Source organism: Rana temporaria, chromosome 1 (assembly GCF_905171775.1).
Source record: "Rana temporaria chromosome 1, aRanTem1.1, whole genome shotgun sequence".
Lineage (NCBI taxonomy): Eukaryota > Metazoa > Chordata > Amphibia > Anura > Ranidae > Rana > Rana temporaria.
In genome coordinates this window covers 289,397,242-289,422,877 of record NC_053489.1, presented here as the reverse complement: position 1 = coordinate 289,422,877, position 25,636 = coordinate 289,397,242, and the positions used below count along the sequence as shown (strand labels likewise).

The following is a 25,636-nucleotide window of genomic DNA, read 5'->3' as shown; positions in this document are numbered from 1 at the left end:
AAGAACATTAAATAATCCACACACAAAGCTACCGTATTTATTGGGGTATAGCACGCTCCCGTGTATAGCGCGCACCCCTAAATTTGCCCAGAAATTCCTGTGAAAAAAAGATTTTTGTACTTACAGTGTCTTGCATGGCGTCCATCTGCGGCCTCGTCGGGTCCGGCGTCCGTCTGCGGCTTCGGGTGTCCTCTTCGTCGGGTCCGGCGTCCTTCTGCGGCGTCCTCCTCGCACGTTTCCTGCGCCGAGTTTGAATACTGCGCCGGCATATACCGAGCGCAGTACACTCGCGTATAGTCGGCAATGCTCGCGCCGACGTCCTGGACGTACAGGACGTGAGTGCGAGTGTAGCTGAGACTGCCCGACTATACACAAGTGTACTGCGCTCGGTATATGTCGGCGAAGTATTCAAACTCGGCGCGGGAAAGCGGGTATTGGCGTATATCGTGCACCCACAATTTTGCCCTGATTTTCAGGGCAAAATAGTGCACGTTATATGCCGATAAATACGGTAATTGGGAATACCAACAGAACGTGTTAACAATACAAACGGAAGGTTTAAGTAGAAGTAAACATCCATTTTGTGACAAGTATCACCCGGGGTGCTATTGCAATTGTTTTGTTTTTTTTTGCCAATCATGGCACAAAGTTCAAGAGTGAAGAACTCTTGAACATCCTTTTGTAGAATTGTATCCTTATGTAAGGCTGCCTATATTTCCTGTTTAAATACACCATTAATATATAACCGCTTTTACTGCCTCTAACTGAGCTACAGGGAGTGAGTACCAGATGGTCATATTTGACATCATGGGCGTAACAACTGCTGGGCACCCACAACTACTTTTTTTTGTTCTGGCGCTGCAATTATAGACTATTTTTAAGTTTTAGCGCTATGCATATTTCAGTGAGCGCAAAAGTATGTAATGGAAGTGTTCCATTCATTTGAAATGATTGCACTGGGGTTTAGAAGTTTTGGTGAGATTTTCATTTGTGGCACAGCATTAAAGCATATTTAATAGGTACAAGGAAGCTCAGGTTTTACTTAAAGTGACTTTAAAGTCTTGTTTTTTTTATACATAAAAATAACAAACATGTTATACTTACCTGCTCTGTGCAGTGGTTTTGCACAGAGCAGCCCAGATACTCCACTTCTCAGGTCTCACTTAGGTGCTCCCGACGCCTCCCTCCTGTTGAGTGCCAATTAGGGGAGAGAGTCCCGGACGGCCAAGGCACTCATGGATATCGTTGGATTGAGATGGGCTCCAGGAAGTATTAGGGGGCTGAGGGAGGCTGCTACACACAGAAGGCTTTTTATCCTAAAGTGGTTGTAAACCCTTACATATCCCTTTTTTCTACAGGTAAGCCTATAAATAAGGCTTACCTGTAGCTACCCTGGATTTCTCTTAAACCTGCACGGTTTAGGAGATATCCCCCTTGTATCTGCATGTGCCGAAGTGATCGGCACATATGCACTGAAGCAATGGCACGTCGTGCTGTTGCTTCAGTTAGACTGTGCTGTTACCGGCAGCTCCCACACGCGGGTGTGATGTCACTCGGCTCCGGCGAGTCACAGAGCAGGAGTCCGCAGCCCCAGAAAGAAGAGGGGCGAGAAGACGGCCGCAACCAAGGGTGCTTCAAGTCTTTTGCAATCCTAGCAATGCCCCCCGTTTGAAATGCATCCAATCAGTCTGAGTTTTGCTGACCTTAACGCAGAGAAAGTTATGTAGCATGTATGTTTATCTATTGCCAGTGCACCAAGTTTTATTGCTCTGGTGCTCTGCAAGTCTAAAATAAAGATAAGTTACAGGCATCTCTACTTAGCAGGAATTCAGGAAAGCAACACACCTTTCTCTAATTTCCACTTTCTCAGTTTCTGTCTCATCTTTCTCAACATTACTCAGTGGTTCAGAGATGCCTACATCCCCACTTCCCACTTCTTTATGTATTACTTCAGACTCCTCATTAAAGATTTCCTCCCCTTCACATTCGTCGTCTGAGTCGGTTGAGGAACTTTCATCTGAACTCGATTCATCACTGGATGTAGTTTCATACCTGAAATAAGACAAACTTTTAGTTTAGGTTTACATCACACATTTGACGTGTACAATAACGCTAAAATGAGAATTACATAAAGAAAAAGAGAACTGTCTCAGCACTACTGGGGATCACGGTCATGCAATGTTTGCGGATTCACTATGGGGGGTGCCTATGGAACAGCATTTTCAATCTAGTGGTCCAGTACTCTAGCTCAGTGGTCTCCAAACTGCGGCCCTTTTCTTGCCCTTAAATCGGGCCCTTGGGCACCATTTCTCGCACAGATGCAAGCTACTATTCCTTTCACTGAAACCGACAGTGGGGCATAATTCCTGCAAATGAAACCAACAATGGGGTACTAATCCTCCCATTGACACCAATCACAGGGTATCATTTCTCCCACTAATATCAATGACAGGGCATTTGTCCTTTCCCTGACACAAACAATGGGACACCATTTCTTCCACTGACAGACAGGGCACTATTTCTGCCACTGACACCAATGATGGGGCACTACTCCCATCAATACCAACAATAGGGCACTATTCCTCCCACCAATACCAATGTCGGGGCACCATTCCTCTCACCGATACCAATGATGGGGCATTGTTTATGCCCGTTGATGTCGGGGCATGGTCTACTCACACTGGCCACAATACGGCCCCTCTAAAGTCTAAAGGACAATAAACGACTCTGTTTATAAAGTTTGAAACCCCTGCTCTAGCTCACCAGTACCCAGAGATGGAATGCTTTATCACAAGAATGATTACAATCTAAATTGTGGACCTCTAGGTTTTCTCCTGAGGTTGCTAGGGGTTTCTTGGAAAGAAAGCAGTGGTGAATTTATCTTCAACCTACACCGACCAGCAATGCACATGGGATTACTGCACAGATCTATAAAAACTACACAAAGCACACCACAATTCTAGTTAAGAATACATACACCTATTGTAAATGGACAATATTTTCTTATCTGGGAGTTCAGCTTCTTTTGTATAGCCATCCGTTTTTTGTGAATCGCTTTGTATGAAATCTTCTTTCAATTATTACTACTACTGGTACTTGTATAGTCAATGTATGCAGCACTTTACATATTTAATATGTATTCAAATCCGTCCCTGCCATCAAGGAGCTTACAATCTAAGGTTCCTAACTCACATTCATACGTACATCCTGTCTTTGAAGTGTTTGAGGAAACTGGAGCACTCATAGGTAACCCACGCAGGCACAGGGAGAACATGCAAACTCCATGCAGGTAGTGCCGGGTTGGGATTCGTACCGATGACCCTAGTGCTGCTAGGCAGAAGCCCTAACCACTTAGCCACGGTGTTGCCCACATCGAATTACTAATACACAGATTATACTGCCTTTTTACTAGTAAAAGATCAGCACCAGTTTTTGCCCGTTTATGACCTCAATTACTGCAATCTGGGGGAAAAGAAATGTAACTGCTGTTAAAAGATCTGAAACAGATGTGGACATATTTTCATTTAACACACCGCACACAATTAGGAAGAGGTCAGGCATATGATTTTTACTGCTGCAGTACTACTTTTAAGCAGCGGGAGGTATGATTATATAAAAATATTATTTCAGTGCTCCTGTTTTGCTAGTGCAGCAAAATTGATAAATTTCTCCACTAACACTTTCATAATAAATTGCTAGGATTATAAATATGCCAGCAGTGTTCGTTCTTTTAAACACTTGGTAATAAAATATTTTCATGCTAGAACTCCTGCATTGCTGGTCAGCACGTATTCCAGGAAGAGGCACGCCAATCATGAAGTATTTATTTATATCCTGTACTTACTGCAGTAACTAATGAATTTTCCTGGAGATTAAGAGTCCCTGTAAGGACAGGTGTCTTAGTTATGTGATCTTACGAGCTGAACACGAGCTTAAAAGGTATTGTTTTCCAATAAACATGAGAGCGAAGCCTATTTTTGAACAGCTTTGCATATCCTTTGGCTCTACACAACATCCTCTAAACTGGCCAAGCAAGTGACAAGCAGAGACAGGTTGTAGGCGTTTTTATTTTTTATTATATAGAGGCTTACCCGCCATTAATGCCAACAAACTGAAGATTTTTCTTGGTATTTGAAGACTTGCTCTTCTCATCCTTTCTTTTCATGATAGACTTAAGAGTATTCTGATTGCTGGCATGCTCTGTTTAAAAAATGGAATTCAAGTTATAATAATATGCATCATTCACAACTATGCAGTGCTGACTGAGTTGCTAATAGACTTTTTTTGGCTTGAACTTGGGGAAGGAAATGTTTAAAAAGATGATAAAACCCATTTACCATAAGCAGAAGAAGCAGAGATTTCGCTGGATAGTTCTGTCGTGGTCACACAGCTGGATGTAAGAACTGACTCAGTACTACACTCCGTTGTCTGAACAATATTCAGCCTTTCCAGTTTTGAAACGGCTGCTCGGTTTTTAAGGCCAACAGTCCGAGCACTGGAAGCCGCATACTTGGTGGTTACCTGGGTCTCGGCTATGACGTCCACATTTGTCCCTGCTGAAACAAATACAATACATTTAAATATTCACATTATTACAAGTAGATAACAATGTATCAAGTGACCAAACCTGATGTCAGCCTATTGAATGTCCTGCCCGAGTACCCAAAACTGGTATAATGATCATGCTGACTGACATTTTTACATGCAGCAGTCTGGTCATTCTCATTTAAATATATAAAAGTACCTAAATACATCTACATAAAAACAAAAAACACATTTTACATGCATATATCATTGCGATTAGCTGTCTATGTCTCTCTGCCTTTACACACACATGAACTTTAATGGCATCCCAGTCTTAGTCCATGAGGTTCAACATTGAGTTGGCCCACCCTTTGCAGCTATAACAGCTTCAACTCTTCTGGGAAGGCTGTCCACTAGGTTTAGGAGTGTGCCTATGGGAATGTTTGACCATTCTTCCAGAAGAGCATTTGTGAGGTCAGACACTGATTTTGGACAAGAATGCCTGGCTTGCAGTCTTCGCTCTAATTCATCCCAAAGGTGTTCTATCAGGTTGAGGTCAGGACAGTCAAGTTTCTCCACCCAAAACTGGCCCATCCAGGTCTTTATGGACCTGTCTTTGTGCAATGGTGCGCAGTCATGTTGGAACAGAATGGGGGCCACCCCCACACTGTTCCCACAAAGTTGGGAGCATGAAATTGTCCAAAATGTTATGGAATGCCTTAAGAGTTCCCTTTACTGGAACTAAGGGAAAAACTTCTGAGCACAAAGAAAGGTCCATAAAGATATGGATGAGCGAGTTTGGGGTGGAGGAACTTGACTGGCTTGTACAGAGTCCTGACCTCAACCTGATAGAACACCTTTGGGATGAATTAGAGCAGAGACTCATCCACATCAGTGCCTGACCTCACAAATGCTGTACTGGAAGAATGGTCAAACATTCCCATAGACGCCCTCCTAAACCTTGTGGACGTCCTTCCCAGAAGAGTTGAACCTGTTATAGCTGTAAAGGGTGGGCCAACTCAATATTGAACCCTATGGACTAAAAGAGGGGTGCAATTAAATTTCATGTGCGGTTAAAGGCAGGCGTCCCAATACTTTTGGTAATTACTAGGTAGATTCAGGTACATTGGAATAAATTTAGGGCGGCGTAGCCTAGCCTGTTTAGGCTAAACCGCCGTAAATTAGCTAGGCTAGTAGTGATTTTCAATCTACTTACCTGCTAATCTACGGCGGCGTAGCCTCAAACGAGCGGGCGTAAGGGCGCCTAATTCAAATGACTTGTAGGGGGGCGTGTCTCATGGTAATGAGGCTTGACCAAGTTTTTTGACGTTTTTTACACTGCGCATGCGCCGGGCGCCTACATTTCTCAGGGCGCATTGCGGCGAAGTACGCCGTACGGGCCTATTGATTTCGACGTGGACGTAAACGACGTAACTCCCGATTCGCGGACGACTTACGCAAACAACGTAAAAAATACGAACCTCGCGGCGGGAACGGCGGCCATACTTTAACATTGTTATTCCACCTCATAGGTGGAATAACTTTAGGCTGCCTAAGGCCTTACGGAAACGACGTAATTCGACTGCGGCGGGCTGGCGTACGTTCGGGAATCGGCGTAGAAGCTCATTTACATAATCTACGCCAGCCGCAATGGAAGCGCCACCTAGCAGCTATCCGAAAAATTGCAAGCTAAGATAGAACGGCGCAAGTCGCCCTATCTTAGTTTTGTTTAAGCGTATCTCTGTTTGAGCATACGCTTAAACATACGGCGGCGTAGATTCGGAGTTAGGTCGGCTTATCTACTGATAAGCCGGCCTAACTCTTTGTGAATCTACCTATGCGTGTATATCTAAAACCAAAACAAACATTTTAATATTTTTTTGGATGGAAATGGGTGACTGGGGGAGTTTAACAACTGTCACCTCCTTTTTGCCCTGGTGATCATACTTACTGGCACTAAAAGAAATAGCAGATCAGAAATCTAAAAAATCATTTATGTGGATTTTCTCTGCATTTGGAGAGTTTTCCATTAATTTCTTTCTCCAGCACAGAAAGTGAAGAACCTGGTTTAACCATTGCCTACTCTATCTAGGACAAAAAAAAAAAAAAATCTATGATGTAGAATTAGATATACGGTACTTTGACAGTCATGCCAAGACGATAGACTGGGAAGAAACATTTAGGGGAATCATTGGTGTCTTCCCTGACGTAAGTGCCTGAGCTTTATTTAAAGTCTCTGCCATTGCAGAAACAGACATTCTCAGGTTATATAAAAGTATACAATCTTAAAGTGGATGTAAACCTGATTCATGAAATTTGAGCTGGGCACACATATCTGCAGTATTTTGGTATCTCTCTTCAATGAGCTAAGTCTTATGGCTCTCTTCTGAACGGTTCCTCTGTTATCAGCCTGAGAACTCCTGACATATTTTTTGACTTTTTAGACAAAAGCAGCCTGAATCTTTGGTCAAAGGAGGTTGCTAAAATAGAGTAGCAGAGAGCAGCTCCTATTACAAAACAGCTCTGAGAGTCTCTGCCTATGATGAGAGGGGGTGTGTGCCTTACCTCCAATCAGCAATGTTAGCTATCTTGGCTATATGCCCAGACATCACACTCTGTGTTAACCAGGAAGATAAAATCTTCTAACAGGATCTGAACTTTCTAAACCGTATATAAATGTGAAGACAGCAGATATACATATAAAACCTATGTAGGGAGATTTGGTTAATCTCTGTGTATCATCTGAGGCTGTTCACTTCACTGGGTGTATGGAGGGTTTACATCCACTTTAAGCAATGCATATTTGTGAGAGCGATGATTCAACAATCAGATCATACCACCATATTACACACTATTTAGTTTTCATCTTAAACTCAAGTGTTAAGTCTGTCCAGCATAACTTAAGTTTTGGGACAGATGCCCAATTTTGTTAAAGAAAGTAGGTACCAAAGGAAATGCCTATCCTGCCACTGCTGACCTCCTTCTGAAAGGGCAAGCTTGTCTGACTGTCGCTGGCTTCAATATTTTCTGGGTGACTTATCTGGAACAAGCACAGAGCAAGAAAATTCAGAGTTAAATCAAAACACCTAATCTATATACTCTGTGACCTAGGAAATACAGAAGCCACTCAGTAGGACAGCTAGTTGATCAGCATTTTTAGACAAACAGGCCAGCAAAGACTTGAGAAAGGGGGACACACACCTGAGACATGTAGCCACAGCCTCCTGATACTTTTAAATGTGTAGTTTTCTCACACAATACCAAAGTATAAAGGCAGCAGCAAAAAAAAATATAAAACATTTATATAATTGCACCCTGCACATGAAATGGCCTTTGATTGTACTGGCTCTGATGTCACAATGGTGTCTGGCTGCATGTGAAGCTTCCAGCACCTGAATAGGCACAGCAGCTGGACACGCTGGAAGACCAGGAGGGGGGAGCAGTCAGGGCTGTCCTGAATGTGTCCGAGGGTAAAGGAAAATATTGTTTATTGTATATTTTTGTTAAGCGCTAAATCACAGAAGTATCAAAACGCTACCCGGCGATGGGACCAGGTGCCATTCGCCGTACATACAATAACAATAAAATCACAGACAGCAAAGCCGTTAAAACAGAAAAACATTAAAACATTAAAAAGCAATAGCATAAATCAGATAAAAATAAAAACTAAAAACAGTAAAAGAGCCCCGAGAAGAAAAAGAACCCCTGTCATCCAGCTATCTACCCAGCCTCAGTCGACAGAAGGGTTTTCAGTCCCATCTGGAACTGGAGCAGGTTTGAGGACTGCCTGAGAGCCAACCTATAACCCCACGTTACTGATAAATCATTAAATAACACAAAAATAGCATCAGTAAGTGCCGATTGAAAACCATTGTATGTATATGTTAGCAGCCTGAAAAAGGCTTTGACAGTTTCTCTTTAAAAACATCAAACAGAGAACTGCACTGCTGAAACATACAGGAGAGCCAAGGATTTGCATTTATGTCAATTTCTTCCTGAGATTTACACAACCCTCTCACAGAGCACAACCACGCTGGGGACCTCGCTTAGTCTCTACTGAAGCTAAACAATATGGACTGTGATTGGACAGTGAAGGAGCAGCAGTACAAAAATGAGGTCAACTCTGCTCTCTTCTCCAGTTAGCATCTTCCCTGTAAGCACAAGTAAACATAACAGGGCCTGATTAGTTCAAAGTGCTCCTATACAGGAGGCCAATGCCCAGTCAATCAGGGGACGAGGCTGAGCTGCCCGTCTGTCGATGGACGCAGAAAAAGCTGCTCAGGAGCGAGCCCACGCAAGTGCCCTCGTGCTATGGGTAACTGCACTGTGCCCATGATCACTGCTCCCTCCAGTTGCCTTGCCGACTGTGCTCGCTATCAGTTGGAATAATGAGGGGCTGTTCTTGGACATTCCATCAGCTGGATGCCATGGCTGTGCAGGTGCCTTGCAGTCTGCAGTGGGAGTTTATTTCCTGTTTTCTGTGTCATGATAGAAGGGAACAGTAAAGTGCTGTGTAATGGTAATGAATGCAAGTCATAAGTTAGACCTGAAAAAGCACAAAAGGAAATTGCAACACGTTAACATCACACTGCCTGTCTCAAATAAGACTGCAATGATACGCCAGTTAGGGCAGATTATTATTATTAAACAGGATTTATATAGTGCCAACAGTTTGCGCAGAGCTTTACAAAGGGCAAACAGTACAGTTACAATCCAATACAGGAGGAATCAGATTTAAAGTGTCAGCCACCCCCTGACCTAAATATGCTGCAGGATATTCGGTATCAACGCTGATCCTTGGCCATATCCTCTGTAAAATAAAGAGAACGACCATTGAGAGTAAGATCATTTCACAAATGTATAGCAGATTGCTGCAAATCTCAGCCCTGAAAAGGTAAAAGCAGCAGGTGGGTGATCCAATCTGCTGACACCTACCTAAATGTAAAAATACCAGTTTGTGTGACCTGACCCTTTAATATATGCAGTCATGATACCTGCTGCACAAGCAGATATTGCACATAAATAAAAATGATGACCATCTCATTACTGTAGCATTCCTTTTCCCACAAACGGAAATTATACATCAGACAGGAGGCTCATATCTTATGCATTATCTTTCTTTAATAATGCCCATAGCAGAAATACAGTAAACATTTATTGTAACTTTAAAAATTCAAAGAACTACCCTTCCCAGCAGTCCCTGGGCCAGTGTAGCCCCTCCCAGACCGTAGCCTATATAAGGGACTGTCTGAGGTAACCTTTTCCTCTTTCTTTCTGCTCATAGCCAGAACTCAGATAAGTACATTACTCTATGTTTATAATTTTTATGTAGGCTTGCTTGTTATTTGGTTATCAGCAGCCTTTTTAATTTGTGTAGATCCTAATGTCACATCGTCTTTCCACAGGGTGCTGGGGATCCCCCCCCCTCCCACCCCGGCTTTTATTACAGCTACGGAGGTTTTTCCCTCCTCCGCTATTCCCTTCAACTTCCACCTGTATCTGTATATACCCTCTGATCCCCTCAGACCTTCATCTGTGTGTTGTTCTATCAACCTTCTGTCTTATGAAGCACAACTGATATTTCTAAAAATGATAAACGTTTAGTTTTTGCTGTATGCTTTTCCCACTTTGCTATCTGTGCCACCCGTTTTGTAGAGAACGCGGTTTCCTCTGATGTGTACATCTTACAGTCATGGGGCTTCTTTATTTGTTTATTTTACAATATACCGCTGCTTTGCTTCTTTTTGTTTCCCCCCCGGTGCGCTCTGCACACTGCTCGTTTTCTGACTGGAGGTAGGACGGCGCCATTTTAACATCTCGGCGCCTTTTTTCCTACCTCCCTTCTCCTCCTTCTCCTCAGAGCGTCTCATCTCTGAGGGGGGCGTGGCGGTGAGGATCTCCCTGCACCAATCGCGCTATTGTCGCGAATCGACGGCGCCATTGCTGCGGACCTGTCCCGGGGACCCCATCCTCCGTGTGCTAGACCGTCTCTCCCCATCGCCGCCACGCCAGGGTGCGGGCGGCTGTATGGTTGGAACTCTGTGTAGATCTCACTGATCTATGCGAATCACGTTAGGCCGTAGTCTCGCGAGACTACGGCCCCGAGCCTCACGTCTAGCTCCCCTTGTGGTGGGGAATATCTCCCCTCATCTAACTTCTGCCACTTACACCTAGCTGGTGGGGAATTCCTCCCCTCCCCTGTTTCTGTCACTCCTTCACCTTCAGTCACATTAAACATCAGTTCTTGTTCTGGGAATTTATTCCCCTGTAGTCTATTCTACATATAATGAATATATTAATACATGTAAATAAATAATAAATTTAAATAATTATACGAATGAATAAATTATTGACTTATTAAATAAATATAAATAAATCAATGAACATAAATGTCTATAAATAAATAATTTATACAATCTATATGATTGAATAAATAAATAAATATATATAATAAACAAATTTAAAATATAAACTATTAAACTATACTTTATATATAATTGAATAAATAAATACATATATATATATATAAATAAATAAACAAATTATAACAATAATTGAATGAATTATAGAAATTACTATACAAGTTATAGTACATAACTTCCGTATCTTCCTGTGCTGCACGGCCGTGCTGTCCGCAGACAGCTGACTCTTCTCCTGTGGCTGGCGACAGATCCTTTACTCCCTACTGGTGCCACTGAAGTGGTGGACGCAGCCCTGGAAGGCCCTACCTACCTCAGTGCTGCACTGGTTCCTGAGCTGGTCGGTAGGTCCGTCCAGACTACCAGGGCATCGGTTGTTCCAACCCACATGCACCCCTATGTCCGGATCTCCCGGCAAGGATATAACGCCCCTGAGTAGGGCATGGCGTCCCGTATGCGCCGTCACATTAATGTGGCCTCCGTCTCCCCGGCAGGGGAAGTAATTAACATGCCCCAGGCAGTACCCTCCCAGGACTGCCGACCCATTGACTCCCCGACAGGGGAAGTAAAAAACATACCCCAGGCAGTACCCTCCCAGGACTGCCAACCCTCTGACTCCCCGGCAGGGGAAGTACATAACATGCCCCAGGCAGTACCTTCCCAGGACTGCCGACCCACGGACTCCCCGGCAGGGGAAGTTAATAACATGCCCCAGGCAGTACCCTCCCGGGCCTGCCGACCCACTGCCTTCCCAGACTCCAATCGACCCCCGAGCCTCGGGGAGATGCACATGCAGAGGCAGCGATCCGCTAGACGGACTGAGCCAGACTCCTCGTGGACTCTTCCAGAGTCGGCCGCGAAGTACGAGGCGGCTAACACCTTTGAGTCTGAGGATGAAAATGATGATGATAATGATGATGATTATGTGAGCAGTGGGCACATGGCGCTCCATGACGACGCCAACCCTAGGTCCCAGGGTAAAACCTTATTGGACTCTTGTGGAGTACCATTTTTCGATCAGGAGGTGATTGGCCACCCACACTCCGGTGACTGGGCATCTCTACCTGAGGTGATCCAATAGATCGAATGCTGGACCCGGAGATCGATCGGTACGCTAACCAGACAAGTTGAGGGTGGAATACTCACCCTTCCATTACCAAATACGGTGGTGCTCACTCCAGAGGTGGATCCCATAATCATTCAGTATTCCAGGAAGGGAATAGAGAGGGCCTTTGGGACCTCACAGTACTGGGTCTTAGATCTCTGGACCTATCACCTAACCCTACGCCTTAGTGAGCAGGCTACCGCCTCTGTAAGCCGGTTGACCTAGCACAATGGGATCACGCTAATTGATGATATCTTTAAGACGGTAGGACAAATGGAGTTATATTACCAGGCGTATACCTGGTTCACCATCCCATTCGGTTTTTCAAACCTAAACACCATCCTAATGGACAACAGGTTGCTAGACCTTGGACCAAACAGCCGATAGTAGAGATGGACCCGCTCTCTTTGAACTTCCTCAACAACATCTTCCCGATCAGGAAGAAGAAAGGCGGTTTTTCGTCCGGTGGGAGCTTGAGAAATCTCACCAACTTACTGCCCTGTGGAACAAGGGTGAGGTTGAACATCTACTTGAACGACCTACTTCTAATGGCTGGTTCCCCTCGCCTAGCGAGCGAACACGCCTCCTGGATGGTCGGATCGCTTCGCGATCTGGGACTCCTCATAGATCACGAACACCTATTATCTCCCCATTTCAGGAGATAGAGTTTTTGGGGTTCTTGGTGGACACCAACCGAGCGACCCTTCGGCTACCCATACCCAATTAGCCGCCATCCGCAAAGACATCAGTATCATGCTGGGCAGCAGCGGGTGTCCTTACGCGGACTGACTCGCTTAGTCGGCCTGTTCCCGGTGTCAATCCAGGCCACTCTCCAGCCCCTCTTCACTGTCGAACCCTCCAGAGACTCGAGACTCTACATCTTCGCTAAGGGCTTCGCTATACAAACTAAGTGAAGCCATGGTGGACCTACGGTAGTGGTTACGTCATGCCGTCAAACGGAACGGCGAGACATTTTCAACTCCTCACCGGATTTCGTCATAGGGTCGGATACCAGCCGCCTCGGCTGGGGTGCTCGGTGCAGTCCCTCGTCCTCCGGTAGGACGTGGTCCGCAGAGAACCCTCGGCTGCACATCAACACGTACACCCCTGACGGCCTTTTTTGCCATCGGAAGTCTGTTGCCACGCACGTCCATCTGCTGTGTGCTATTGCGTTCGGACAACGTACCCGCAGTCCGGTACGTCGATCGCTTGGTGGGCCCCTGATCCAGAATCCTAGCGGATTTAGTAAGACTTCGGGCACTTCTGCCTGGAATGCAACATCGTCCCGATTGCGGGATATGCCACAGACTATCCCTATAGGGTGGCAGATTGGATTCTCGTTACCTGACCGATTTCGATTGGCGACCGCACCGGTCAGGGTCCCTGATCCTCGCTCACTTTGCGGATCCTTCTCTATGGACCTGTTCGTTCCCCGTATCAACCACCAGTTTCCGCGCTCTTACAACTGGAGGCCGGATCCAGAGGTGCACCATGTGGACGCCCTCCACCAAACGTGGTCACAGGGGACACATTACGCGTTCCCCTGTTCCCGGTGACCCTCAGGGTCCTCCTTCACTTAGCGAGCCGGAGGGCATCAGTCGTGCGGTTCACTCCGTGGTGGCCGACGCAGCCATGGCTTCCCCTCCTTCTGAGGATGACGGTGGAACTCCCCAGGTTGTTTCCTCATTCCCCCCACCTCCTCGCTGGTCCGAACGGGCATCTGCACCCTCTACTCACGAAGCACATCCTACCTCTCCTCACATGGTTAGTATCGGGGTTCCGGTCGCAGACTACGACCTTTCGGGAACAGCTAGGGATTCCCTGCCTTGGACTGGGCCCCGGGACTAGATCGGCATCTCGATCTACCTGGGGACTCTGGGTTACTTGGTGTGATCAACGACGGGTCGACCCCGTTCAAGCGCCAGGGTCTGTAATAGCCAATTATCGGGCGGACTCTTTGGATCCGTTGGTGTGTCAATTTTGAAGGCGTTAAGTTTAAATCGCCCAATGTACCAGCACACTTGGGATTTTTCCAAGGTCATGATCATGTTCTCGGGCTGGGGGACGTTGACACTCTGTTTTGAGGTTACTGTCTTTTCGAGCTTACTGTCTTCTTGTGTCTGATTTCCATCATCGTGGGTCAGACGTCAAGGCTTTGGACATATCCAGGCGTCATTCCTCGCCTCAGAGACTCAAGTCTTTTTCCGTCGTGCATTGGACCAGACGGTACTTCGATCGGTTTTCTACCCGTTCTTCCCCGCACATCCACAACTGTATGTGGTCCGCTGTCTACAGACTTATATGTCCTTGACAGCCTCGCTGCGATCTTCGCAAGTCTTTCAACACCTCGTTTCCTACGTTAATCCTCTCTTCCCGGTTTCCTCTGTGACTTACTATAGCGGCGGACTGTTGTCAGCGACCGCTTTTCCGCCAATCCCGCTTTGAACAGGAGGTACACATATCTATGTCAGTGTTGTGGATTATTTTGATTGTTATTGGTCATATGCATTGTTATAGCTTTGAACTTGCATAAGATATGAGCCTCCTGTCTGATGTATAATTCGAGATTTTCCTAGCTTGTGACGGAAAATATTAATTATATGAAGACAGGAGGCGAGTATCTTCCCTCCCAACCCAACCCTGTCACGAGGTTGTCTCTCTCTCGTTCTAGACTGATGAACCACGCACCCTGCAAGTCGGAGGCTGGTACGCCCCGGGAGTTCGTTTTCACTATCCCCGTTGGGATTGCTGTCCGTTTCGATCCATGGGTTTAGTTCACCGCAGATGGAGGTTCCTACTGCGTTCCAGATCCGGAGTCGGGATGCCGTTGACTGAATCCGTCGGTCCATGTTCCTGAGGACAACTGACCGGTCGGCTCCGAATGGTTTGGGTTTCCTATAGTCCCCGTTGGGATGAAGTTGGTCCGGATGAAGTTGGTCCGTGTTGGCCTTGTCCTTTCGTTTCCTCCAGATTCGGATGTTGTGTTCCGGTCGGAAGGTTTCCGGCAGCCGCGGAGATGTCTAATTGGACTTTCGGTTCCTGTTTACACTAATTCGCATGAAGAAAGAGGAAAAGGTTACCTCAGACAGTCCCTTATATAGGCTACGGTCTGGGAGGGGCTACACTGGCCCAGGGACTGCTGGGAAGGGTAGTTCTTTGAATTTTTAAAGTTACAATAAATGTTTACTGTATTTCTGCTATGGGCATTATTAAAGAAAGATAATGCATAAGATACTCGCCTCCTGTCTTCATATAATTAATATTTTCCGTCACAAGCTAGGAAAATCTCGAATTAAACTGCAGTGACCCGGGGCAGCGAAGTCTGCCAAAGCGAGATTGCCTACGGCTGCTGTACAGCTCTGCGATACATGTGATTAGGTTACAAAGGCAGGAAATCAGATGGGATGTTTACAGACACAGAGGGACACTGGGCTGGTGTATGGCACCTCTTGTCAAAACCCACTGCGGAAGTGTTATGGGAGTAGGCAGAGAGGGTGTGAACTGCGCCCTCATTAGAGGAAGTATTAGGTTATTCTCAACAGCCCTTATCCTGTGTTGATTCCACTGGCTACAGCATGTAAAAGAATTCCAGTAATGGAAATGAGGATTACAGCGATGACAGCAATCAGGAGAACTTTAAACGCACCACAATGTCCAAATCATATGGACAGGCTCTTTTACATAACCTTTGGAGATAAGGGAACAAGCGTCAATCGGGGACTAACTGCATTTTAGGACCATTACATTTTAAAACGTGTGTTTAAAGAGGTCTAATCAGAAAGCTCCCAACATCACCAGTACCCAAAATAAATGTTCTTTAAATCCTGCTTATGTATATGCAAGCAGTATTTCTCACACAGGCCTTCCTCAGTTGCCAGGAATATACATTTCCGAAGACTAATGCTGCATCCAAAGGTCAGTCCAGAGAGAGGATCTCAGAGGACCCTGGTGGACATGCTTTGATAAATGATCAATTTCTTCTCCAACTGATCCCTTCTGGTAGGACCATATCGATCTATAGTGTACAACCCATTTGACTGATCACTCACAGGGAAGTGGTTTTCGCCTCCAAAAAAACAAACCCTGCAGGACAACGGCATAATGAGCTAGTATGTATCGCATACTAGCTCATTATGAAATACTTACCTTAGAAAGATGCCCTGCAGCGGTGCCAGAACGTCGCTGACATGGTCGACATCTTTCCCAAAGTTACTTCCGGGTACGCGGGCTCCGGCGCTGTGATTGTCCAGAGCCACGATGATGTCACCCCTGTGTATGTGCGTGGGTGCCGCCAGTCACGGCATGGGTGGGCCGTTCATTCAGTGCGCATGTGCCGATGACAATCGGCGGAAGAGTACAGGCATACCCCTCTTTTAAGTACACAATGGGGTTTATTTACTAAAGCTGCGAAGCGCAAAATCAGGCTCACTTCTGCATAAAAACTAATGAGCTTCCAGGTTTTATTACCAGGCTTATTTGAACAAGCTGGGGTTAGAAGCTCATTGGTTTCTATTCAGAAGTGATCCTGCGCTTTCCAGCTTTAGTAAATAAACTCCATTGTGTACTTTAAAGTGGGGTATGCCTGTATATAGTAAATATCGTACTTATAGGCTTGCCTGTAGGTACAATTAAAGAGGAAGACTAAGGATACGTTCACCTTTGAAACAGGTTACCCGTATTTAGGGTGGAACACATAACCTGCTCCAGCTTCCTCTCCTCCTGCCCCCCCCTTACCTGTGACAGCGCGTGGGGGATGCTCTCCCAGCAACCTCTGTCAGCATTTAAAAAAAGTGCACCCCTGCTGTGCTTATCCCACATGGCTGTGTCATTCATTCACAGAGTGAATGGTTAAACAAGTACCATCAAGCCTCTGTGGCCGACGACTTGTAGGTCTCAATGAACTGTGAGGGTGCTGGTGTGCGCTCTCTTAGTCCATTGATTCTTCCTGCCATTGAGTAACTGTATGCCCGTATATGTTCACCAAGCACATAGTTTTCTACCGTTTTCCTGAATAAACCCATGTTTTTTTCATAGAAAAGGTTTTTGCATTTCAGCATTACACTGGATTTCTGTTATGAAGTCAATATGGATGGAGTAAGTTCTTGGGAAAATGTCTTTCTTCTTCATTCTGCAAGTGACAGTAAAAGCTATATCCAGCATAGAAAGCCAACAGGGACTGGTACATGACAAGATATGAAGTAACCCATCAATGACGACATCAGCTAGGAGAGCCCATCGCTACCAATGGCAAAGTAAAGGACATCATTGTCCGGTTCTCCACAGCTGTGTGCTTGGGGGTGTCATCTCATTACACAGATCACGATGAGAAATTACGAAATAACCAGTCCTTGTATAAACACAATGGTTCCATGCATCTATGCGTTTTCAAAAGGTGATGGAAAGCTTTTGTTTTCATTTTAGTTTTCCACCCCCTCTGGTTTGGGGCTTAATTTGGAGCTTGTTTGGTACATTAATGTAGTTCAGTACTTATTCCATGATAGAAACAGAATGAGGTAATGACTGGTAATATTCCAAACAACTGATGCATATTTTCAGGGTCACAGGAAAAACCTCCATGCCTGTCACAGCTCATCAACGGCTCAAAATGCAAACATAAAAATATTTCACAGGATATAATTGCCCCCCACCACCAAAAATAAATCAGAGGACATAAATCGGAATTTTTATTTTTAACCCTGCTGCGTTCAACACTGTTGGCAAGTAACGCAGAAAGGCACCTGCTGACAGCCAACAGTAAAGTCAGACACTTCTTTGCAAAGATTAAGGCAAGCCATAGATGAGGCAATTTTCTTTCTTGCAACCATGGGTTGCAGGAAGTAAAATTGATTGCTCCCCCCCCCCCCCCCCATTAACATAGTCAGTGTTGATGGGAGGAATCCCTCCCGCAGAGCGATTGTGTTCTCCCAGAGAAGAGCTGTCCCTGCCAGGAGAACACAATTACTGCTAGCAGCTATGCTGGTTGTACCCAAATCAATTTATGGATCGACTTGGGTACAATCAGCATGCCCATAGATGGATTGAAGCTCGGCCAGTTCAACAGAGATTCGATCCATCTATGGCTGGCTTAAGGCCTCATTCATATTGTCAAACCTGTGTTTATATGCCTTTAGAGAACACTATACACGTATTGATATTTAAATGGTGCAGTTCACACTGAGCTTTTACCTGTGATTAGATACGGTCAGTTTAGCTGCGTTTAGGAACAATAGAATTTTAGGCCTCATTCACATGGGCGCTGATGCCAAAAGTCTGTAAATGAGCCATGTGTTTATGCAGCTTGAGCTAGCAGGTGCTCCATGTAGGCGGCCCATGTAAGTGTATGGAGATGCAGCAGCTGCACGGCCTAAGGGCTCTTTCACACCTATTCAGGCACATTAAAGCAAGTGTGGTAATGCACACATATAGGTGTGAATAATAACTTATATTTTACACAAAAACTACAATAAAACTGCCACTGTGCAGTAACCCATATGAACCGATTTAGACAGCAGCTCTTAAAGCGGAGTTTCAGCCGGTATAAAAAAAATTAAATAAAAGTCAGCAGCTACAAATACTGTAGCTGCTAACTTTTAATATAAGGACACTTACCTGTCCCAGGGTTCCTGTGATGTCGACACCCCAAGCCTATCCGTGCATCGGCTTCGGGTGCTGGCGTCAGCATTGCTAGTAAGAGAAACTGGCAGTGAAGCCTTCAGGTGATGTGTGGACGTTTTTAGTCCATCTTGCGCCAAAGATGGGGCGGGCACGACTCCACCTTTGGCACACGCGCTGAGGGTTGAATTTCACTGTCTGCCCCCCATCCTATTTGGCATTGCACATGATGTTGGTGGGGGACACACCCCTGACCGGGCTCATATATAGCAAGGGCAGATCGACAGACCTTTCATTATGTGTCCACCATCAGAGAGGCACCAAACAGTCCACCCTTTGGAATCCTACACGCAAGTTACAGGGAGGCCATTTCATGACCCCCCCCCCCCCCCCCATTCCCTCACATTGGATCCTGTTCATTATTCTTCCATGTCTGCACTCAAACCCTTCCACGCAGTTTTGTTTTTTGTTCATATCTTTTTTTCCTAGATCATCACGGTCTACACACTCTACACATGGGGAACGTGTCATGCCCATCTGGCCTGCCTTTGGGCTCCTTTTTTGGACAGGGCAAGGCACCCCACCTCAGCCTTGGGACAGACAATTTGTCTGGGGCGCCTCCTCCCTTGATATCAGCTGGGCATAGTTCACAGCCGACTTGTGAGCATAGATCCTTTGCTCCCTTTTCAAAGGGTAGCATTCATTAACCCAAATCTTTAGTATCTATAGCTTTATCTTTGCACCCAACTCCTGACGAATGGTAAAGAGCCATGAAACACGTAGAGTTTTTTTTTTTTTAGAGTGCCCTGACAAGGTCGGTGTACTATTCATCAATTTTATTGGCCCGTATATACAACTTATGTAGCTAGATTTTGTCAAGTCCAATGTTATCTATGTGGTATTCTTGTGCGTGTACATGGCAGCTCTTTGCATATGATTTATCACACATTATGTATCTCCATAATATAAAATGATCAATAAAATATACATTTATACTCTTTGCAATATCTGTCTGCAGTGACATCCCTCATTTAAAGTCCCACTATTTTTCTCCTGTGTGTATCCCAGGAGGCAGGCACCCATTCACAAAGCGCCACGCGAGTCGCGCATGTGCGGTAGGAAACGGGCAGTGAAGCCATAAGGCTTCACTGCCTGTTTTCCTTAGTAAGGATGAAGGCGCCAGGACCGAGCGATCGCCGTCGGGAGACCGACATCGCGGGCGACTAGGACAGGTAGGTGTCCTTATTAAAAGTCAGCAGCTACAGTGTTAGTAGCTGCGGACTTAAAAAAAAAATAAAAAATCACGGGTGGAATCCCGCTTTAAATGCTAAAGTCAGAATATCAACCAAAAATCTAGGAAAAACATACGATACAAATGTTGTAAATTAAGTTGCAGTTCATTGAGTAAAATAAGTCTTTGATCCCCTAACAACGAACAATAATTCTGGCTCCTAAATATCTAGTTTGTGAATTGGTGAAGGGGATGCAGTGGATTGAACGGTTACACAGGGTCAATGTGGTCTGTTGCGGTCTGTTGCGGGCTGGCTGGTAAATGAGCTGAGAATTTTGTTTTGTTTGTTTAACATGTGTTGCCTTTCCATTTGCTTCTTTGCTGCAAAGGCCAGTTATAGGTTGGGGTGGTTGCCATTTGTTTTTACCTTTGGCGAACTGGTGATTGGACGCACTGGATACCTTCACTGCCATTGTGCTGTTTCTGGGTGTCCAGTGTATCCCTATAAGTGGGCTCCCTCCAGGCATACCTACCCTTAATCTATCCATTATTATATATGTGCTCCAATGTGGGAGACCCTGACAATTGTAGAGCTAGGACAGCACTGCACTGAGGTGCTGTGACATGGTTGCTGCAGCTTATGCATAAATTTGCAAATGTGTGCAAACTAAACCCCTGGTTTTTAAAGTTAATTGTTAGACAGGGTCAATTCAGTTTGTTACAGGCTGGCTAGAAAGTTAGCTGGGAATTTTTGTTTTTTTTTGTGGACAGGAACCTATCCAAGCACCAATGTTTCCTCCATGAAGGTAGTCTGACAATCTTTCTCTTTTTCTACATGCAGTAGAGCCAAGACTTATTTTAAACACGTGAAAAAAAAAAAAAAAAAAAAAAAAGAGAAATATTGGTGGAATGGAAAGCACCTAAATCACGAACGCTTCTCAAGATCTAATGATCAATTTCACGTATATTATGCGTGAGTAATGACGTGTTTTGAAAGGTGTACACACAGGATGCATACCCTGATAGGAATGTTGACAAACCAATGCCCTACTAGTTTCTGCAGATGCCAGAAAAACACGAATTAAAACATGAGAGGAAAAGCGCACACCCATCACTGACAGACACGCCAATAAGTTCATGTCACTTTGTTCTTTTACCATAGAAAGGTATTTTTTCGTGTCAGACCATAAAAGCAGACTGATCTAGGACTGAGGGTGAGCCATTTATAAAAGGTACAAGTGTACATCTTTAACAATGGCTTTAAATAAGCTTTGATCATAGGAGAGGGAGGCAGTATGATCTTTCTTTGGGGATTCGGTCCACCCAATCCAAGTGGCTCTTGAGCTTTTTCATGTCAAGAGCCAATTAAACTTGTTTTTAGGGGCACTCTGTCCCAATCATAGATATATATATATATATATATATATATATATATATATATAAGGTTTGTGTGTTTTTATGGGAATCCGAGTCTTGCCCTGCCTTCTCTCTGAATACTCCGGTAACATATTATTGTCAGTGCTCATCAGAATTTCATCTTCTGCCTAAAAACTTACAAAGGCCAAACTGTAGTATCGTGTTCCCTGATGAATACATCATAATTAGGGTTGTCCAGATACCGATACCAGTATCGGTATCGGGACCGATACCGAGTATTTGCGGGAGTACTCGTACTCGCGCAAATACCCCCGATACCTAAATAGAATACTTTCCCCCCCCCCCCGCCGCATCGCGCCGCCGCATCGAGGGACATGGCTAGAGGGACATTGCTGCATATGTGAGTGACATGGCTAGAGGGACATTGCTGCATATGTGAGGGACATGGCTAGAGGGACATGGCTGCATATGTGAGGGACATGGCTAGAGGGACATTGCTGCATATGTGAGGGACATGGCTAGAGGGACATGGCTGCATATGTGAGGGACATGGCTAGAGGGACATTGCTGCATATGTGAGGGACATGGCTAGAGGGACATGGCTGCATATGTGAGGGACATGGCTAGAGGGACATGGCTGCATATGTGAGGGACATGGCTAGAGGGACATGGCTGCATATGTGAGGGACATGGCTAGAGGGACATGGCTGCATATGTGAGGGACATGGCTAGAGGGACATGGCTGCATATGTGAGGGACATGGCTAGAGGGACATGGCTGCATATGTGAGGGACATGGCTAGAGGGACATGGCTGCATATGTGGGGGACATGGCTGCATATGGGGGGGACATGGCTGCATTTGGGGACACATTTAAAAAAAAGTATCGGTATTCGGTATCGGCGACTACTTGAAAAAAAGTATCGGTACTTGTACTCGGTCCTAAAAAAGTGGTATCGGGACAACCCTAATCATAATGTAGAATAAACATATGGATTGGCGAAGTAGCGTCTGAGAAGATAAATAAGGCCTTGCAAACCGAGCTGAAGACACAAACAACTGCAACAGGGTTTCCCTGAAAGATGCCAGCAAGTTATTCAATCCACAAGAACCCAAAATTGAAATATATTTTTTTAGGGGAAGAGAAATGAACCTGTGCTTTGACCAAGCGGGGCAAAGTTATGGGTTCACTTAATGTCCACCTCCTGCTTCTAATCGCTTTCCATTCACTGGCCTGGTGAAGCAACATGAATTACCCAGTACTTCTAGGTTGGAGGAAAGAGGCATGGGATGCCCTCCCTGTGCTTCCAAGGTGCAGCACTGGGTGCCAGAGCTGTCAGTCACCAGAGTCCTTAGCCTTGTATGAGATCTGAATAGACCAATTTGGAGATTGCACATGGCTTTTTTTTATTATATTACTCCAGGAGGGTAATGGGATACTGGGCAATCAAACTGATGCTAAATATAAGCAGCAGACAAAAAGAGCTGAAAGAGGTTCACATTTAAGGCCCCTTTCATACAGGCGGACTGATTGGGTCAGTCTGTCAGTGTTTTAGGCAGACCCGATCACACTATCCATTGCCCTCTATGGAGTGGTGGGTGTCAATGGAAATATCCGAGGACACTCGTTGACATCCGATCCTATCTGCCAAAAACAGATGGATGAGGGATCCAGAATCCATCTGTCTGGTGGATCGGACCGATGGCCGCCAGATGTAAACAGATAGGTGGTCCATTTACATCCAAACCACCCATAGAGGAGAGTGGGCCAGGTCTGTATCTGCTCTGCATTAGCAGAGCAGAGACAGACAATCCATACGCCTGCTCAGCAGGGATCAGTGGGCAGAGCCTGTACCATGTGTAAATGGTGATTACTTTTTAATAGCCATAGATTCAAAAATGTTTCAGCCGATGCAATTTAGCTTCTCGGAATACCTGCTCTGGGTTTCAACTAAAAAAATGATTACAGACACATCCAAAAACTGTTAAAATGAGTTGCATATAGTAACCAGGGCGCTTGAAGACTGAACTATTCCAATTGTGGTTGGACCTTGCATCAGCTTGCATAAATTGGAAAGGGATGTGGTTGAGGCTTCCCTTGCAACTTCAAGAACGTTTTCTCATCACCCCTGAGATCTTCCTAATTCATGTGATCCTCAGAAACGACGCATGAACCAACAAATATGAGGGCTTGCACAGTAGTGAATACAGATTTTTATACACAGAATATTACCAGTTTCAGGAAAAAAGACAGACTCCCACAACTGGCCTTATCATATTTATCTCCAAAGGGATACAGAAGGTAGCTTTTCTGTCCTCTGCAACGCCCATGTAATGAAGCTCCCTACACTGTTTGCTCTCAGCTGTATTTTTGAAGTCATACGTATAAACCTACTTTGTTTGGCAAATAAAGGCTGATCACGTGATGAGCAAGGTATACAGTGCCACACAAAAATGCTTTCTTGCAGTATTATGAAAATTATGAAATCTTTTCTAATCTTAACCCTCATTGTTGTAAAGCTTCACAGATGTTACGCTTATCCTTAAAGGCCAACAACATTTAAAAAAAAAAAAAAGTCCCCAGTAGGCAGGGGTTGATTGACAACTCATGGGGCCCCCGGGCAATAGGAGATTATGGGGCTACACAGTACTGTATACAAACATACAGTATACATACACACACTGAGAAGGTACTGGAGAGGCGGGGCAGCTATAATCTTGGGATTTTTAGACCAAGAGGATGTCGGTTAGGGACATTTCAGGGTCACAGATGTAAAAAAAAAAAAAAAAAAAAAAGATTTTTACATACTGTCCCTAGTTTTACTGAGGCGGGCATCCTAGTGGCATGGGGCCCTCGGGCAGTGCCTAAGAGCCGAATGGTCAGTCCGCCCCTGGCAGCAGGTTACAAAACAGTTTAGCTTGGAAAAATGGGTTAAATGCCATACCAATAGATGGTTTGTGGCACCCCCACAGCCTGCTTGAAATACTTCCATTGCCAGTGACCCTGTGTCCTGTTGTAGCACAGACCCTCTTGAGAGATCCCGCTGTTAACCCAGGTTCTGATCCCTTTGATGGAGCATACAGTCAGGCATGGTTTTTTTTTTCAGCCAGGTACATCTAGTCCCACTCAATCCTCACACATTTATCAAGCAAATACTGTCTTTTATTGTTGTGGTTTTTATCAGTGTTATAGAATTGGGATAGGGATTGGGGGAAACTTTGGGATACCTAAAACTAACAACTTTCATTAGGATACGATCTTGCAACAGTTAACCGACATAAAGCAGAGCCTTCTTTACATAAATAAGCAATAACTCAGCACAGGGAGTGTCCACTATGGACACAGCCCTGGCAGCAGGTCTGGAACAGTCCCTCTAGCAAAAGGGCTGCTTCAATGGCCAAGGCAAGAAAGGCGTGGCTCAAGAAGAAGCACATTAAGGTCTTGGAGTGGCCTAGCCAGTCTTCAGACCTTAATCCCATAGAAAATATGTGGAGGGAGCTGAAGGTTCACGTTACCAAACATCAGCCTCGAAACCCTAAAGACTTAGAGAGGATCTGCAAAGAAGAGTGGGACAAAATCCCTCCTGAGATGTGTGCAAACCTGGTGGCCAACTACAAGAAATGTCTGACCTCTGTGGTTGCCAACAAGGATTTTGCCACCAAGTACCAGGTCATATTTTGCGAAGGGGTCAAATACTTATTTCCAATACTTATTTGTGTGCCCATTCCCCGACATAGTTGGGGTAGGCGGTACACTTTGGTGGGGGTGGGTCAGCCACGCCTCGTGACCTTTGAACTCTGGGAACCCCCTTCTGACCTTTGACCTCTGGGGGAGGTCCCTGTTCCAATTCCTGAGTCCTAGCCTTATTCTTCAAGGAAAAACCCTAACCCTGGATATTTTTGTTGTTATTCTGTCTCTCACTGTTAAAATAAACCCACCGTTAAAATTATAGACTGGTCATCTCTTTGTCAGTGGGCAAACATACAACATCCGCAGAGGATCAATAACTTTTTTCCCTTACTGTAGTAAGTCCCCAAGGATGTCATCTCCCCAAGCCTGACCACATTCATAAAATATAACCCCTAGCTGTCTGTCAGACCTCTCTCCTCAGGTCACAGCATGCAAATAGAAATCTCCCACCAACCCAGCCCCATCATACCCTCTCTTGCACATACTGCTCACTGTCATACCCTCCCACATTCTTCCTGTCGTTATGCACTCTTCTTGCCTGCATGCAATGGTCATGGTTATGGTTATACTATGGCAATTCTCTACTGCACATGCTTTATTATTCTCAGTTTTCCTCCCCTCCCCTGAACACTTTACCCATCCCTTTTCAGTTTTGGAACGGCACACTTTTTGATTGTT

At 45.1% G+C, this 25,636-nt stretch overlaps 1 protein-coding gene across 8 annotated transcripts in view; it reads right to left on the bottom strand.

Annotated features, from left to right (window-relative positions):
• The window catches only part of KANK1 (KN motif and ankyrin repeat domains 1), a 255,581-nt gene that overhangs the window by 14,387 nt on the left and 215,558 nt on the right, over window positions 1–25,636 (bottom strand). For 7 of the 8 annotated variants that reach the window (XM_040357089.1, XM_040357107.1, XM_040357098.1 and 4 more), the window contains 3 exons: window positions 4,338–4,556; window positions 4,092–4,200; window positions 1,846–2,052 (listed from right to left, as the gene is read on the bottom strand). In XM_040357089.1, the coding sequence (XP_040213023.1) occupies window positions 1,846–2,052; window positions 4,092–4,200; window positions 4,338–4,556 (535 nt within the window). The remainder of the gene's footprint in view (window positions 1–1,845; window positions 2,053–4,091; window positions 4,201–4,337; window positions 4,557–25,636) is intronic. The other variant, XM_040357143.1, reaches the window with a different exon arrangement.